Source organism: Podarcis filfolensis (genome assembly GCF_964270895.1).
Source record: "Podarcis filfolensis genome assembly, chromosome: 11".
Taxonomy (NCBI): domain Eukaryota; kingdom Metazoa; phylum Chordata; class Lepidosauria; order Squamata; family Lacertidae; genus Podarcis; species Podarcis filfolensis.
In genome coordinates, this window is record NC_139613.1 from 55,664,102 (window position 1) to 55,681,675 (window position 17,574).

The 17,574-nt window shown below is 41.6% G+C and overlaps 2 protein-coding genes and 1 long non-coding RNA gene across 3 annotated transcripts in view; 2 read left to right on the forward strand and 1 right to left on the reverse strand.

Annotated features, from left to right (window-relative positions):
* The window catches only part of TUT7 (terminal uridylyl transferase 7), a 42,762-nt gene extending 36,334 nt beyond the window's left edge, over positions 1-6,428 (forward strand). The window contains exons 23-29 of the mRNA XM_083576483.1: positions 1,747-1,794; positions 1,890-1,981; positions 2,310-2,425; positions 2,716-3,032; positions 3,752-3,825; positions 3,974-4,037; positions 5,431-6,428. Of these exons, the coding sequence (XP_083432609.1) occupies positions 1,747-1,794; positions 1,890-1,981; positions 2,310-2,425; positions 2,716-3,032; positions 3,752-3,825; positions 3,974-4,037; positions 5,431-5,498 (779 nt within the window). The 3' untranslated portion in view covers positions 5,499-6,428. The remainder of the gene's footprint in view (positions 1-1,746; positions 1,795-1,889; positions 1,982-2,309; positions 2,426-2,715; positions 3,033-3,751; positions 3,826-3,973; positions 4,038-5,430) is intronic.
* LOC310745046 lies at positions 5,607-9,699 on the reverse strand. Its single transcript, XR_014539844.1, has 3 exons — positions 9,582-9,699; positions 7,742-7,821; positions 5,607-6,166 (listed from the first exon to the last, which is right to left on the reverse strand). It is a non-coding gene; the product is annotated as an uncharacterized lncRNA (long non-coding RNA).
* A 20-nt stretch (positions 9,700-9,719) lies between these two features.
* ISCA1 (iron-sulfur cluster assembly 1) lies at positions 9,720-17,574 on the forward strand. The gene is made up of 5 exons (XM_083577241.1): positions 9,720-10,008; positions 12,854-12,907; positions 14,107-14,212; positions 14,753-16,464; positions 16,693-17,574. The coding sequence occupies exons 1-4, from the start codon at positions 9,928-9,930 to the stop codon at positions 14,899-14,901; spliced, it is 390 nt and encodes a 129-aa protein (XP_083433367.1). The 5' UTR covers positions 9,720-9,927; the 3' UTR covers positions 14,902-16,464; positions 16,693-17,574.

Here is a 17,574-nt window from a genome sequence, read left to right on the forward strand (position 1 = left end):
GAAGCGTCTAGTCCGTGAAAAAGCTGCCCCATACATTGAGATTAAGGAGGCTAGGCATTATAGGGATGCAGGTGGCGCTGTGGTCTAAACTACTGAGCCTCTTGGGCTTGCCAATCAGAAGGTTGGTGGTTTGAATCCGCACAACGGGGTGAGCTCCTGTTGCTCTGTCCCAGCTCCTGCCTACCTAGCAGTTCGAAAGCACACCTGTACAAGTAGATAAATGGATACCACTGGCGGGACAGTAAATGGTGTTTGCGTGCGCTCTGGTGTTCACGGTGTTCCATTACACCAGAAGCGGTTTAGTCCTGCTGGCCACATGACCCAGAAAGCTGTCTGTGGACAAATGCCAGCTCCCTCGGCCTGAAAGCGAGATGAGTGCTGCACCCCCATAGTTGTCTTTAACCATCAAGGGGTCCTTTACCTTTACCTTTAGGCTAGGCGTTATGTTAAACAATGGGATGTGAGATATAGGGGGAAGGAAACACCAATAGACCCCAAGTTAGGTAAAGGTAAAGGACCCCTGAACAGTTAAGTCCAGTTGCAAACGACTCTGGGGTTGCGGTGCTCATCTCGCTTTACTGGTTGAGGGAGCCGATGTTTGTCCGCAGACAGCTTCCGGGTCATGTGGCCAACTTCTGGCAAAGCCAGAGCAGCACACGGAAACACCATTTACTTTCCCATCGGAGTGGTACCTATTTATCTACTTGCACTTTGACGTGCTTTTGAAGTGCTAGGTTGGCAGGACTGAGAATAGGAGCTCACCCCGTCGTGGGGATTCAAACTGCTGACCTTCCAATCGGCAAGCCGAAGAGTCTCAGTGGTTTAGACCACAGTGCCACCCACGTCCCTAGACCCCAAGTTAGAGCGCTATATAAAGTAGACTGATAGAGGTGTTTTGTCATATGCCCTCATTGGACTCTGAACCTGTTTCCGGTGATCCTCCCTTCTGTGTCTTATGAGGTGTCATGAGTCATGCTAGGCACGTGATATTGGCCATCAAAGGGTAGCCTTTTATCACTCCAGCTTTCTTGCATATCTTGTTGCCTTGATTTGCATTTGCTCTAGCTTTCCCTTGAATAGACATAGAATATTATTGGCTAGCTGTCAGGGAGCTCCTGCTGGTAATCCCCAAGTGACTAGTTCTGTTTGGCCGTGCAGTGTTGATCTATATAATCCCTGCCTCTCTATTCTTAATAAACTGGTAAATACAAGGATCGGGCACGCTTTACTGGTGGTTCTTTTTCTGCCTGCTCCCTCTGCCTGTGGATTACTATACAGGTGTCTCCCCACTTGCGTGCGATCAGCATGCACATTCCCACTGACACATGCGCTGTTTTTGGCGCCAAAAGATGGTATGGTGGGGGCGGAACGGGGGAATCTCCGCTCGCTCTGCTTGGTGGCCGCAAACAGAACCCCTGAGTTAAGTAGGGGTTCCCCTGTACTACAGTTTTTTCTCCTCTATACATGTTTTTTTTGCAATAAAATGATTGGCTTAGTTTTTCAGTTTGAACAAGTGTTGCTTTCTTGTTGAAGGTTTTTCATCTTCCTGTCATGAAAATCTTAGATCACTCTTCAGTGTTTTCCCTTTCTTTGTACATGAGGAAGGGGAAGTAATCTGTTTTATAAATGTGGCTCAGCATAAAAAATGTAACCAGCATTCCCATTGGTTTTTTTGTTCTTTGGATTCTGTTTGTTCACGAGCTATTTTAAATAGTTTTGTTAAAACCTGCAACACCCTTCTTGCAGATCCTTTCGACCTGAATCACAATCTTGGAGCCGGTTTGTCAAGAAAAAGTAAGTGATTGCCATAAATTACGTTGTACAGAGATATACTTTTATATGACTCTGTTTCCATTTAATTGATCATTGTTTTGTTTTGATTACTCTAGTGACAAACTTTATAATGAAGGCTTTTATAAATGGTAGGAGGGTGTTTGGCACCCCGGTAAGAGGATTTCCTAAAGAATACTCTTCAAAGATGGTGAGCGTGTTAGATTTCTAACAACATTTTATTAAGATGTTCTATGCTGTATTGTACTGGATTACAATTTGAATTATATAGATAAGAAATAAAAGTACCTACAAAAATAAAGTTTAAAATCATTATGAATATTTAATATGGACACCCTGCAAACTACCTGAATTCAGTTTGTGAGCCACACTTTAGGAACCCTGTCTTAGATGTTTCACTAGTCCTTGCTGAAATTTTCAAACACAGGAATATGCAACCAGTAGTGTTTGCTTGTTTTGCACTAGTCAGAAAGAATTGCCCATTTCAGTTCAATGCTAACATTTTGTATTTTTGTTAGGAATATTTTTTTGACCCAGAGGTGCTGACAGAAGGCGAACTGGCCCCAAATGATAGATGTTGCAGGATTTGTGGGAAAATTGGGCATTTCATGAAAGACTGTCCCATGCGGAGAAAGTAAGTACACTTTGCCTCGCTGAAGGATAATATGCCTCTAATTGTGCAGATGTTTTTTTACTGACAGTAGTGCAGACATAACGTTCCCCATTTCCTAACCATTGTTAGCGGATTGGAAATATTATGAGTGCACTGGGGAACGTTGGGTGTGAAGCCCCTTGGTGTAGTAATACTTAGCACATATAAATGCTTTAGTGTGACATTTAGCAAGCCTTAAGGGAATTTTAGTACATTATTTTCATATTCAGGCTGCCTTAAGATAAATTTTAATGTGATTCATGCATTCTTAGACCCAGAAGACGGCATGAGAGTGAAGATCTTAAAAACCAAAGATACACAGAAAACAAAGAAAAAAGAAGTAAAGAGGATAAAGAGACCCCTGTTAAAATTGCAGAAAGAGATGTCCTGTTAAAAGATGGGAGATTGCAGATATGTACACCTAACAAAAACAAATTGGGTAGGGGAGCAATGGAAACTGCAAAAGAGAAGACACCCAAGCAGCCAGCAGAGAAATGGAAGCGACAGGAAGACAGAGAAAAGCGTTGCTTTATTTGTGGAAGGGAAGGACATATTAAAAAGGAGTGCCCTCAGCACAAAGGAGTTGCAGGTATTCAGCCCAACAATAATAGTGTTCATGGTACTAAAAATATGTTTTAAGGTCAACTGGGAATTTTAGTGACACTTGTGGCCTTCTTTTCTTTTCTTTTCTCTTCTCTTTTTTCTTTTCTTTGCAGATGAGGGCAACCAGTATGATGTTGTTTTTTAAAATTTTCAAGAAACAGGATATAAGCTTAAATGTAACATTATCAAAACAATTAGTTCCCCCTCCTCCCACAACGGATAAATGCAGTAAATTGTCCCATAAATCTTTTCTAAAGTTGTGGTTCTGAAATACTTTTCAGTAGAGAGAGTAAATGTTTTCAGATGTTTTCTTTGATTCCTAGGAGTGGATGGTAGTTTTTTAACCATTTCCCTTTATGCCATTTCCTTGTTGAAAAGCTCCCCCACCGAAGCTGTCCCCCCCCCCCCTTAGGAAGAGAGAGAGTAAAAGCAGCCTAAGATGTGCAATATTTTCAATGGGAGCATGGGGCAAGGAAAGCCCCTACTTCAAATGGCAGCCTTGGTGGTTGTCAAATACAAAGCCGGGGGTGGGGGGATTTATTTTTATTATAAAAAAAAATCAGAACTGCCCTGAAGGGAGAAAAAAATATTTTGAAAGTTGACCTTTGGCATGCTTTTTACTGATCCAATTAATAAGTGGATTTTTCCAAAGTAGATTTTTCTTGTAAGATAAATTTTAATCTCATTAGATTTTAACTTTCCTAGGTCCCTTGAAGTTGGAAAGTCCATGTGGGTCCCCTTTATCCAGTGCTGTTAAGCACTCTGGTCGATTGAATCAGGTAAACCGTTACCACGTGTGATTTATTTATTTTAAAGTAAAAAATTAACTTTTGCCCGTGTAGCACAATTCTTATTTTAAATGTTATGCTGCTATTACATCTTGCAATAACTATCTTCAAATGGTCACTCCTGGCTTTTCTTTTTAAGGGACTGCTTTTACAAGAAGAAAAAAAGAAACAGAAAGGAAGAATATTCTTGAGTCCCCAGACAGGTTTGTGAACTAGACTTGGCCTATGCATAGCACTCTGCAAGCATGACAACCAGCTGGTCGTTTGGTGTACTGGAGCATTCTGCACAGGACTTCACAAGTCCCTTGCATAGCTCTCCACCAGTCACATCTTTACCTGTGGGGCTACCTTTGAAGGTGACCCCGAAACTGCAATTAATGCAGAATGCGGCAGCTAGACTGCTAACTGGGAGTGGCCGCCGGGACCATATAACACTGGTCCTGAGAGATCTGCATTGGCTCCCAGGACGTTTCCAAGCACAATTCAAAGTGTTGGTGCTGACCTTTAAAGCCCTAAACGGTCCTGTATACCTGAAGGAGCGTCTCCACCCCCATCATTCAGCCCGGATACTGAGGTCCAGCTCTGAGGGCTTTCTGGCGGTTCCCTCACTGCGAGAAGTGAGGTTACAAGGAACCAGGCAGAGGGCCTTCTTGGTAGTGGCCCCCGCCCTGTGGAATGCCCTCCCATCAGATGTCAAGGAAATAAGCAGCTATCCTATTTTTAAGACATCTGAAGGCAGCCCTGTTTAGGGAAGTTTTTAATACTTAATGCTGTATTGTTTTTAACACTTGATTGGGAGCTGCCCAGAGTGGCTGGGGAGACTCAGCCAGATGGATGGGGTATAAATCATAAATTAATATTATTATTATTATTAACCTGTCCCACTCTTGGTGTCATGTTGTATCAGGTGTGGGATAGGTGGGTGCGGCTTGGCAAAAATAGCCCTGCAGGCCAAATGGGGAAGTCTGGTGGGCCAGAGGTTTCCCACCCTGGTCTAGAAGAACCAACAGAGTTGAAGTCCCCTCTCCTTCCATCAGAGTGATCAAGACAGCACTCGTAAATAACAACACCAGGCCTTAAACCAGTTGAAATAGATCCAGACAAAGTCTTATCCCAGAATGCCTGCATTTGCACGGCCACCACCACTCAAGCACTTCAACAAAGAATGGGATACTTGGAACTTTCCAATAGCTGCTGCAATATTTGACATCTACAGAGGCTTTGTATGAAGCGCTAGATTGGAAACTTCAAGAGAAACAAATTTAGTGACAGAATGTATGGGCAGAAATAACAGACCAAAGAAAGGAATACAGAAGTGGAGGCATGCTGGTGCCGCTGGATAAATACACCTTGAGTTCATGACAGAGACATGCTTAGAGAAAACAAAGAAGGTGCTTTAGTGTAGATGTGTAACAGGAGGTTACAGTCAAAGACATGGTGGGTAGCTTGGAATAGACTTGGAAGTGTCCAAGTGCCCCATTTTTCTTGGCTCTGCTGTTTGCATCATTGTAACCTAAAAACATATGTTACTAAAAAATTAACTAGTTTGGTTTCTACCTATTTACTCATTTTTGTGGTCTTTCTCCCCATATACAGGCAGCCTTTCCAGTAAATATATGACTCAGGGAAAAGCTTCACAGAAGAGGCCTCATCAAGATTCATGAGGGATCGAAGCAATCTTACGTTGCAATACAGACCGTCCATTTCCTTAAATGTTTATTTTCTTTATAGCCTCCAGGTTCACAAAACAGCAGCACAAACAGTCTTCAATATAAGTTTAAAGAAAACACATTTTATTTTAATTAAATTGCTAAAGATAAAAAGCAATGGATTTTAATGTTTGTTCATACCATGAATCCCAGCTCTTAATAGATGAGCATTTTAATAGAAAACCATGTTTTTGTATTTACTAGGTAAAACATGTAGATCAGGGAGGTTCCTAACTCAAACCACTTCTAAGAGTTTCTACATTCGATCAGAATGTTTTGAGTGCACTTAAATGATGTGCAAGCCAAATATAGTGTCTCCTTCAAAATATTATATTTGAAGGATTAAAAGGGTATTTATTAATTATGATCATTTACTGATTCCTTGCGTAAAAGTGTTTTGAAATGTTTCTGGATTGCTACTGCCGTATTTGCAAATATTTTAATCTGTGGGGAGCTAACACATGGACGTAAGCAAACTTTTATGTAAAATCTCTGTAGAAAAGCAGTGCCATTGAATGGATTCTTCCCTTTGTTGTTTTATGGTTTGATATGCTGCTGTGCTTCTGTACGGAGAGACTGAGAGGCTGGTTCTGTTTGCTGCTGCTGTAATATTTTCCCATTGTCTGCAACACACAAAAAACACAAAACTCCTATAAGGAAACAAGAGGTATATTTGGCAGTTAAAATGAATCCACTTCTGCTTTACTGAAAAGTGAAGAAGATCCACGAAGTAGACAAGGATTTGCTTTTTTATTGTCATCAAGGTTTAATGTCAGGTTTTCTGGATATGGTACAACATACCCTTTCCAGGAAAAATATACAACAAAAAATTAGGCCACTGTTATTTATGACCTTGAAATAAACCAACCAAGTGAAAACTTTTAAGTTCCTTTTTTTGTATTGTATGAATCATAAAGAAGATTTAGTCTTATTTATTAGTTACTCATCCTTTCAATGTATCCTTCCAAGGCAGGTTGCACAAAACATTAGACTTTACATTTTTTTAAAAAAGAGAGAACAATGTCCTTATATAACAAGTCATCCGGATTGTTCCTACAGAGCAGTTGATGGCAAGAATGGCCTTGTTGTGGGGAGGGAAAAGTCCAGTAAGAGTAGCTTGCGTCCCTCTTGCACTATAAGCTGTTACAGGTATTCCAGTTGAAGCTAATAATTTTTCAGAGTTTGGCTTTTCAAAGGATGTAAAACGTTCAGTAATCGGCTTCACTGACAATCTCTGATCTGGAGATGAATCAATGGAAATCAGGTAGACAGAAATCAGAAGTTACTGTCAGCATCGCCCTTGAGCCAGTGTCACCAACTGGACTCATCCACTCAGCCCCGACTGGGCTAGGCGAGCTGGGTAGCACTTCCAGAGACCACCTTCTGCACAGGAACAGGTCAAAGTGCTGTGGACTCACAGCTTAAGAGTTGTGAGCACCGGATTCACTTCCACAAGAAGACAGTCGTCGCACAGCAGAGTATAGCAGAGCATAAACGACTCAGAGAGCAGCTCTGTAGAATATCGTCTTTATTCTATCTACAACTATAATACACAACTATATACAGAGCTATATGAGGTCTAAGCAAAATGAATGCTGAACTGCACTGAGTGTCTGCAGCTGCTCTTAGCAGCAACCTTATCTATACACACGATCTCTCTCTAACACTCAGTCTCTCTTTCTCCGACTCTTTGATGTGAGGCTGGAGCGGAATAAATAGAGAGCAGAATCCGCCCCCTCCTCTCTGGAGAATCAGCAGAGAACATCAGCAGATTCTTGGATATGGGAGGGGTGAAATCTCAGTTACTCATCCTTGGAATATCACTTTCAGTGAGATGGACATCCCTATCAGCATGCGTCCAAGTGTCTGCTGTTTAAAGTACTATAGCACAGATAGACAATTTCTGCATTTGGTTGTACTTCAGGCTTTTTCTCACAATTCCTGACACTGTACATCTAAGTAAGTATCTGAGCAGTTGACCTGCTATGCGGAGCTTGTTATACAATTTGCATAAGTTTGGTAAGTTTAGTCACTGTGCTGTACATCAAAATCTCTCTGGTCAACTGGTGGAAGTATAAAAATTACTGTGAAGCATTTCTAATCACACGTCCCCAATATCTTTAGATCATAGTAGAACTTGGTTCTGTTTAATAGGTTTTCACGCCACCTTTGACAGATGCCCTCAAAGTAGTACTTACAAAAGTGAAACCTTGTTCATATAAGCTCCTTTATGACCCAGCAAACTGGCTTTCTTCTGGAATCTGTGGTTCAAGGATAGCTGTAGAATAAAGGATGTCTGTAAACAGCAGTCTGCCCCTGCCTGGTGTCTTAAATATTTTAGATCATAACTCCTGTTAGCCCCAGCCAGCATAGGTGGTGATCAGAAAGGATGAGAGCTTTAGCTCCAAACAAGGCACTAGGTTCAGAGAGGCCAAGTTCCAGAACCCAGAAAGGATCCCGCTCCACCTACATCAGGAATAGTTTAGCAGGTATTGCAAATGGATTCAAATAACGTTTTTGCATATCGTCTTGGATGGATTGTGCAAACAAATACAGGGACTGCTTTCCAGAAAGCTGCGGGAACTAAAAACAACAGCAGACCTGAGGAAATGGGAGTCAGTCTGCCAAAACTTAATTAATGATTTTGAATTCATGATACTGCAATTGGCAGTGGGATGCGGGTGGCTCTGTGGTCCAAACCACTGAGCTTCTTGGGTTTGCTGATCAGAAGGTCAGCGGTTTGAATCCCCGCGACGGAGTGAAGCTCCCGTTGCTTTGTCCCAGCTTCTGCCAACTTAGCGGTTTGAAAGTACACCAGTGCAAGTAGATAAATGGGTACCACTGTGGCGGGAAGGTAAATGGCGTTTCCGTGCGCTCTGGCACTCATGGTCCTCCGTGCGCCAGTAGCGGCTTAGTCCTGCTGGCCACATGGCCCAGAAAACTGACTGTGGACAAACACCAGCTCCTTCTGCCTGAAAGCAAGATGAGCACCGCAACCCCAGAGTCGCCTTTGACTGGACTTAACCGTCCAGGGGTCCTTTGCCGTTTACTGCAATTGGTCAAAAGGCCTCTCAGTTAATTTATTCAACAATCCTATTGAACGAGACGCCAAATTACGTCTTTAAGAGTGCAGCTCATTCTACCAAGTTACAGGGAATCAGGCAGACGGCCTTCTCGGTAGTGGCACCCACCCTGTGGAACGCCCTCCCACCAGATGTCAAAGAGAAAAATAACTCCCAAACTTTTAGAAGATATCTGTTTGTTTGTTTTTCAAAAAATATATATTGGTTTTCACAATATTATAAACAAACAGACACATAAGACAAACAAACATAAATCATAGCTTTATTGAAAATTACACTTATTAACTTTGTTAAATGACTTCCCTGCTTCCCCTTGGTTGAATTTCATTGCATATCCTTTTAACGGTTTCCCAAATCATAATTCTTATAAAATTTAACTTAAACATTAACATCCTTAAATCTTCACTTTATGAAATTAAACATATTAATTCATCACTTAACATAAATAAAATCCTAAGCCAATTAAGTATCTGCAAGCTGTTTTCAGTTAATTTAACTTAACATATTTAACTAAATAATCAGTAAATTTAATCCACTCTTCCTTCTGGTTGTGGACTTTTCCGGTTAGGTCTGCTAACTTTTCGAAGATATCTAAAAGCTTCAGGGAAGCTTTTAATGTTTAATACGTTATTGTATTTTAGTGTTTTGTTGGAAGCTGCCCAGCGTGGCTGGGGAAACCCAGCCAGATGGGCGGGATATAAATAAATTATTATTATTATTATTATTATTATTATTATTATTATTATTATACCTTTGCTCAAAGGCGAGTCTCACTGCATTGAATGGGATTTACTCCCAAGTAAAGTGTACCTAAGATTGAGGCACCCCAAAATAAACGAATGCAACCTGGGTTTCTGACGGACCTCAATGCACGTGCGGGGAGAGTTTTAAATAAGACAAAGCAAATGTTTTTGCTATCGTTATTGCGCCAACTACGTCCCCCTGAGTATTACACCTCCGCGCAGAGAACTAATCCCGGCGCCCCTCGGCCTCGTATCCCTCCGCAGCGGGCGAGCCGCTCGCTCTCTCCCCTCAGGGGCCGGAATCGAATTCTTCCCGCCTCTCCCGCTCCTCCTCTCCTAAGACGGACGTAGGGGGAGGAGAGAGCGCGCGCGAGACACCGCCTTCACGGCGGACTTCCCACTGGCCCGCTGCGTACCCAATAGGAGCGCGCCGTCCTTAAGCTCCCGCCCCCTCCGGTGACGCCACCCGCGCGCCGTGACGTCGAGCTGCGCGTCGCTCCGTGCGCCGTGTCCATGGACAACCTCGGAGGACGGGGCTGACAGGGCGGAGCGGGAGAGATGGCCTCTTCCATGGTCAGAGCCACCGTTCGGGCCGTGAGCAAGAGGAAGATTCAGGCCACTAGAGCCGCCCTCACACTGGTCAGTCCTCGACGGGGGGGGGGTGAGGGAAGGCGGGTGCGCGCGCACCTCACCTTTCGCTTGGGGGCGGGGCTTCTCGACCCTCCGCTGGCCGGTAAACAAGAGGACTGCGCAGGCGCAGTTGCGGCGTGTTCCAGGGTCTGTGAGGGGGCTGGGGGAGGGGCAGGTCTTAGAGGCCACTTCACGAACTCTGGGTGGCAGGCGGAAGTTCGCAGGGTGAAGCGTTTCCCCTCCTTGCCTCTGTTGGGAGATGCCATTCGCCACAGGGGGGAGGGAGATCTTGCTCTCCTCCTGCAGGTTATCTGTGTGTGTGTGTAAAAAATTATTTTTATTAGTTTTCAGTTACAGTACAGTCCAATAATAGCCTCATAATAACAATGCCAAATTATAGTACAGTGGTACCTCGGGTTAAGTACTTAATTCGTTCCGGAGGTCCATTCTTAACCTGAAACTGTTCTTAACCTGAAGCACCACTTTAGCTAATGGGGCCTCCAGCTGCTGCCGGAGCACAATTTCTGTTCTCATTCTGAAGCAAAGTTCTTCACCCAAGGTACTATTTCTGGGTTAGCAGAGTCTGTAACCTGATGCATATGTAACCCGAGGTACCACTGTACAGTTACTAATACCAATCATTCAGATACCAATTATATAATTTAGGCGGCCCCCCATGCAGTCTTGTTGGTTCCCAAGCCTTTGCCTTAAAGGAATTTACTTGGGGAAAGCCCTGTTTCCGCTAAGGTGGACCAGATACATAGTAGTAGTAGTAGTAGTAGCAATTTATTATTCATACCCTGCCCATCTGGCTGGGTTTCCTCAGCTGCTCTGCCAATAGAATATCCAAACACGATAAAACATCAAATATTAAAAACTTCCCTAAACAAAGCACATAGGGCTCTTCAGACAAGTTCCAGCCACTGAATATGTTACATGCAACCATTGAAGATGTAGCCTAGTCATCTGCTGTGCCTGATCATTGGAATCTCTTTTTATTTTTACAAAGTGGAGGAAGAATATGAGAAAGGAATTTTTTTCATAGGCCAAACACAGTATGAGTAGCATAGCATGTTTTTTCTTCCTTCATAAACACTCTTCTCATATTCTGGACAACTTCTTTGAGGAATGCATGCAGGGGAGCAGGATGGCACCTGCTAGGTTCATTCCTTGGCCTCCGTGTGCCTGACCCTTCTCTCCCCCTGCCAACTTACACAGATTGGTTGGGTAGTCAGCAACCATAGTCAGTAAGGCAAGAACAAATGTGGCTTGTTTTGTCACCTGAATTGGATATAACACTATGCCCAAGATCGTGGTTTATTCTTCCTGTTTGGTAGCAGGAAGGAGCAAAGTAGTCAAGATCAGTGTGTTCTTCATGGTAAGCTGTTAACTATGATTAGCATATACAGGTTGAGCGGTTGATGTCATGGACTGGCTGGACATCAAGGAATGGTGAGAGGCACCAGCTAGAGAGCCCCCAAGGGATGATGGCTCAGAGCCTGGGGATTGGTGGTGGGATGACAGTGAGTGGTCAGAGGGAGAAGCCTTGGGAGGAGGATATCAGACTGGATAAGCTCAGTTGGTTAGAGGTGTCAGAAGAGGGAACAGGGTTTAGTGAGCAGGGAGAGTGTGGCAGAGAGAAGTCCGGAAGCAGGACAGGATGAAGGCCAAGAAGCAGAGATGAGTCAGGCTGGTGAAGAATCCAGGGTGTCTCCTCCTGCTGCTGTGACAGGCTGCCCTCCTCCCCTGGTCTCCCGGGACCAAAGGAGGTATGAAAAGGGAGGAACAGAGACAGGTGCAATGGTGAAGTTTCAGATTGCTTGGGAAGGACCCAGGAGAGGAGGAGATTTAGGCAGTTGTGAGAAGGCTGGGGTCTGTAGCCTCTGCAACTGCCTCATAGTGGCAAGACCTACCAAATAATTGCTGTGCTCATTAAGCCTAGCGCTTTTGAGCTGACCTTGTTTCTTCTAATGAAGAGTTAGCTTCACTTACTCTGGGTGGTTTATTCCTGACGATTACTTTTTTATACATTACTGAAGTTTATGCTTTTCTCAGAAATTTGCATTGGTTTCTCTGCTGCAGTGTTTGTGACAATTAGGGGTAATCAGAGTAGAATCCATTCCAGAAAGTCACCTTATTTATGTACGGTAATTGAAGATGTTTAGAACTAGTGGCATTACCTAAGTTCATGGTTACTTGGTTTGCATTACAAATTTATCCAACTCTTAATGCTCACTCTAATTTCAAACAAAGCAACATCTCTCCAGAAAGTTGTTCTTGTGCTCTGTTTATTATCTGAGCTGATGTGCCTCCCTCTGTCCACTTTGTGTGTTACAGCAGCAACATAATAGTCTCCAGGACACCTGATGTCTATACTAAGGATTTGGGAAAACTATTTTTCTCAGGTGCCTGGGAAGTTGTCTTGCAGCATCCAGGGACTGAGGTATCCCAGTTGCCATCAAATTAGGGAAATGGAAAGGAAAGGAGACATTGGGCTGGATTCAAAGATGGGGAGTGGATTGAGACCATGTTATGCCATTGGAAGTGTGGCAACCAAATTTTGGGATTGTGCTTGATAAAACTAGAGTTGCTGAGGAGTTCTATTGTACGCTAAGCCCAGTTTTGAAGTAAACCAAGTGAAGTTCACAGATCTCTAGTTACAACCTGATCTTAAAATACCAAGAAATCAAATAGTTGCTGTTCGTTGCTAGTATGAGCTGTTGATCGTGGGGATATGAGAATTTGTACTGAACCTAGACTCTTAAAGTGGTGGGGGGAAACAGGTTTTGATTTAAGATAACAAGATGCAGCTGAGTATTCATCTAATCCAAAGCTATTCCTAAAAACCTTTCAGACCCCATCTGCTGTGCAGAAGATAAAACAACTGCTTAAAGACAAACCTGACCATGTAAGTAGAGATGGAGAGTATGCCTGACATTACTCATCTGTTTAATATTTGTTTACATGTGCTGCTGTTTGTTATAGTTCTAGCAGATACCCTGTGAATTAATACATTGTAAAATAGAGTGAATGATGGACTTTGTATTTTAAATTTGAAACTATACTACTCTTGCAACTGCATGTTCAACAGTGGAGAAAGGCAATGCTGTTCCTGGTGAAAATGGTTTTAGAGTGTTGCATATTGATAGTGATGAAGCTTCACTGTTGTTTTTTCACATGTATTAAAAATAAAGTGAAACGTGCTGAGCGTCTTGATATCATGTGAGAATGTCTGGAATAACATGTGATTCATTCATTATTAAGTCCATTGTCCCAGTCCTTAAAAAGTTAGTGCTGTTGGGATGTATCCAGTTGTGTCCCACTGCTGCTAGAAGGCTCTTAGATCCAGCAAAAGCTTCCATTTGAAAGCAGGAAATGTGTGGGTTGCTTGCTTGCAGATTCTATTGGGGAAGGGCTGAGGTTCAGTGGAAGAGAATCCATTTTATATGCAGGTTCCATGTTCAATCCCTGGCATATTCAGTTAAGGCTGGGAGAGAACTTTGTCTGGAGATCTGCAGTCATTCAGTATAGACAACATTGAGCTAGATGGACCATGGTCTGACTCTGTATGTTCCTATAACCCCCTGCACCATCTCCTATGCTGTTTCAAAGGGTATTTCAAACGTCTGCAGAAGATTTTGGGGTAAAGGAAAGGTAGAATTGGCAAAAAATATCACCACTTCCCTTTTACACTTAGGTTTTTTTATCCAGGAGATGCTTGTCTATCAGCAGGTGGATACAGTTGGATGCAACTTATGAAATCTACCAAGCTTGAATCATGCACAAATTGTTGATGTCACTGAAACTTAATTACCTTTTCCTGATTGGGAGACCAGAGAATGTCAGGCTTTCGTTTCTATGCAAACATGAAATTTTAGTAGATTAATTGACTGTTGCCTTGTAGGCTTCCTGTATTAACATTCTGTACCATTTAAAAAAAACATTTTTTATATTTTATAATTCTACTTCGTGCAGCAGTGTAAATGTACTAATCATATTAGCTGAGGTTATGCATATTTGAAAACAATTTCTATTTCTGCTGATGCTATGAAATTTTTAGATTAATTAAAAATGTTTTCTTACTGGTTTTTTAAACTTATGTTTCAGGTAGGCGTTAAAGTTGGTGTCCGTACAAGAGGCTGTAATGGACTTTCATATACGTTAGAATACACAAAATCAAAGGGGGACTCTGATGAGGAAGTAGTACAAGATGGTAAGTGTGTTTTGGTATCCCAGAGATAATTGTAAGTCCTTTTTTACTCCTCCTCCTTTAAAATATTGTTAATGTCATTTAATCTCAGTTGTGCAGGTTTCTCACTAAACTTGGTGTCTGTAAATTAAAAGGTAGCCCTAATTCACTTTGTTGATAAATTGACTTTCTCTCAAATAAACTTGGTGCTGTCGCCAGTCAGACCTGATTTCTGTAACTAGCCATTAAAGGTCTAATATTTGAATGTGCTTCTTATGTGGTAAGTTTCACATACTGGAGTAGCACTTCTAAGTTTATGCTTTGAATCACAGCTGCAGTTAGAGCAGAGCAGCCATGCAACGGTTGCAATCTAATTTGTGGAGTGGGATGTTAAACTATAGTGCAACAGGCCTGAGGTCTTTGTAGCTTGTCTCTGGGTGAAATAATGTGTCTTGATGCATGCTAGGACAAGGATTAGCTGTTCACAAATATTTTGCATGGGGGTGGGATCCAGAATTTGCTCTCTTTCAAATCTCATAATTGTTTCTTCTTCTTTTTGTCAAGGTGTTAGAGTGTTTATTGAAAAGAAAGCGCAACTCACACTTCTAGGAACTGAAATGGACTATATAGAAGACAAACTGTCCAGTGAATTTGTTTTCAATAACCCAAACATCAAAGGAACGTGTGGTTGTGGAGAAAGCTTTAACATCTAAAACATCAGGACTGTAACTTTTAAGACCACAAAACTGCTTTCCTGAAGTAATCACTCAGTGTGTGTATTTTCACATCTTTAGGCTTTGTAATATACAGCTGCCTTTACAGGAGAATAAAAGTACTGTGTTTTGAAAGTGTAATCTGTGTGTTAAATTTTAGCCCTTGCATATTTTGGGTTTAAGAGTGTGGAGAGAAATTGGTCTGCAGAAGCTCAGAACACTTAGGTTTACTGTGAGATACCTCTTCAAATTTCAATCTGCAAAAAGCTCCTGTCAGTTCTTTGCAAGACTGAAAAATATTGTATTAAGGCCATATGGCTACTTTTTAAATCTTGGAGTAGAAGCAATTCCAGTACTGTAGGCCTAACATTAATGCATGCTTTAAGGCAAAAATAATCCTACCACGTACTAGACTTTTACAAAGTATTTTTAGTACTTTCTCTTCAAATGTTAAGTCTGAATTTTGAGGGGCATATGATCTAATAGAGTTGAGGTGAGTCACAGTGCAGTCCTAACAATATCTACTTTGAAGTAAGTCCTCTTGAATTCAATGGGACTTACTCCCAAGTAAGTAGGGTTAGGATTGCAATCTAATCTGCATTTCAGACATCATACACATGCAGATATCCTGCCCCCTCTTCTCCCACCATCCTATGTTATTCTAAGAGGCATTAATAATATTTGGTTGCCACTAGGAAAGTCACTAATATTTTAAGGAACAATGTAGTCACTGTGATTTTAAAGAAGGTAATGCGGAATCTTTGATGTTGCTTGTTTTAATCAGTTTAAAAATATTCTGAAGCTAATTCTAAAACCACTCCCTACGTTTCCTAAGTCTAGATATTTTATTTTATTTTTATCTTCCTGTCAAGCAGCAGAGGACACTATTTTTTCTGGGTGATGTGATTTTCTTACCCTAACAGCTTGTGGCCTGAGTTAATTTTAAGAAGTCTGCAAATTTCAACCTAAATAAGAACAAAACATCTTACTTGTAAAACCAACTTTGAATGTTGATAATGACTGTTCAAGTAGGAAGGGAGGAGTAATTTTTTTAAATCTACTGTTTTTATTTTAATGAGATTTATTATGTTTCATATTAAGAATGATTTAAAAAAAAAATAAGCCTGTTTATATGACCTTCCAGCTAACAAACTGTTGCACATAAGAAGGTGGTGGCTGTTTTATTAGTTTGAGAAAACTCAGAGCCATTTTTCCACCCCAGTATTTCATAAGGCTTTGCATAACTAATGTTCTAACGCTGGCAGTTATCTTATATAGACAGGCATTCACGCTATGCTTGATGTGAGAGGGATATGCATTGTTGGGAGGATGGTGCATGCGTTTCAGTGCAAGATTACTGGTGCAATAACCTTATCAGCTGCCACAGTTCTACCCATTCAGGCCTTGGCATTTAGGTTAAACATTGGGAGTGCGGGAATCTTAACTGTGAGGACAGTTCAGCAGTGGAGCAAACTGGTGAGCTGTGGAATCCCTGCCTTGCAGACTTCCTTCAAAAAGCTCAAGGCAGGCTTTTCCTTCACAGTAAATTAAATGTGCAACTAGGTAAACTGTTACAGATAGGTAGCCGTGTTGGTCTGCCATAGTCAAAACAAAAAAAAAATTTTTTTCCTTCCAGTAGCACCTTAAAGACCAACTAAGTTAGTTCTTGGTATGAGCTTTCGTGTGCATGCAGATGGTATCTGAAGAAGTGTGCATGCACACGAAAGCTCATACCAAGAACTAACTTAGTTGGTCTTTAAGGTGCTATTGGAAGGAAAAAAATTTTTTTAGGTAAACTGTGCGCAAACACCGGCTCCCTCGGCCTGAAAGCGAGATGAGCGCCGCAACCCCATAGTCGCCTTTGACTGGACTTAACCATCCACGGGTCCTTTACCTTTTTTAACCAAATGTACAACTTAAAAAAATGCTTGAACGAGGGAAAGACGGTTCTGTGCAACTTTGGCATGTTGACGCACTAGAACTCATGTGCTTCTTATGTAGCAGTATGTTGGAAGATTCAGGACTCAAAAGAAATTTTTCCAAACTGCGGTTTGGGGTTTGTTTACCTCCCAAACAAACTTAGTGATCATGGTTGGTTTTAAGGGAACATGAGGCTGGGTTTGGGTGACAAGAAGTTAGACTCTGGCTTGTTTCATTTGGTGTGTCAGTAACAGGAATGAAGAATAAGCACTACATAGAGTGTGTACCAGTGTGAAACTCATTTACATTAAACCATGGCTTAATGCACTGTGCAAACCAGGCCAGTGAATAAGAGCATGTCTGAGACTATTGGAACCTTTGCTTAGGACTGCTGCATTTTTACCCTGTGGAAATTTTGGGCTAGTGCAATCAAAAATTCCATATGGAGAACAGCCCCAGTATTTGACTGCTTCTTAATGAATGAAGAGGACACTGAATGTAGACAGTACTGTGTAAAAATGGTATTGCTGTATTCTTACATCTTAATATTTTTAGAAATGTTGTATATTCTGTGTTTTATGAAAGTGTGCACTTCAGTACTATGAAAGTACATTGTATTTAAATCAATGCGCAAATTGGAAGTAAATTTTTGTTAGCAGTAGCTTAAGAGATTGTAACTATTAATCATCTATCACGTGTGCAATAATGTAATGTTGACATGTAATAAATATTACCTTTTCTAAACATGGAAAA

Excerpts from the sequence above, each read along its gene's own strand:
- ISCA1 (XM_083577241.1), top strand. The coding sequence starts at position 9,928 with ATGGCCTCTTCCATGGTCAGAGCCACCGTTCGGGCCGTGAGCAAGAGG. Across the intron at positions 10,009-12,853 it reads CTAGAGCCGCCCTCACACTG|ACCCCATCTGCTGTGCAGAA; the intron begins GTCAGTCCTCGA and ends AAAACCTTTCAG. Across the intron at positions 12,908-14,106 it reads TTAAAGACAAACCTGACCAT|GTAGGCGTTAAAGTTGGTGT; the intron begins GTAAGTAGAGAT and ends CTTATGTTTCAG.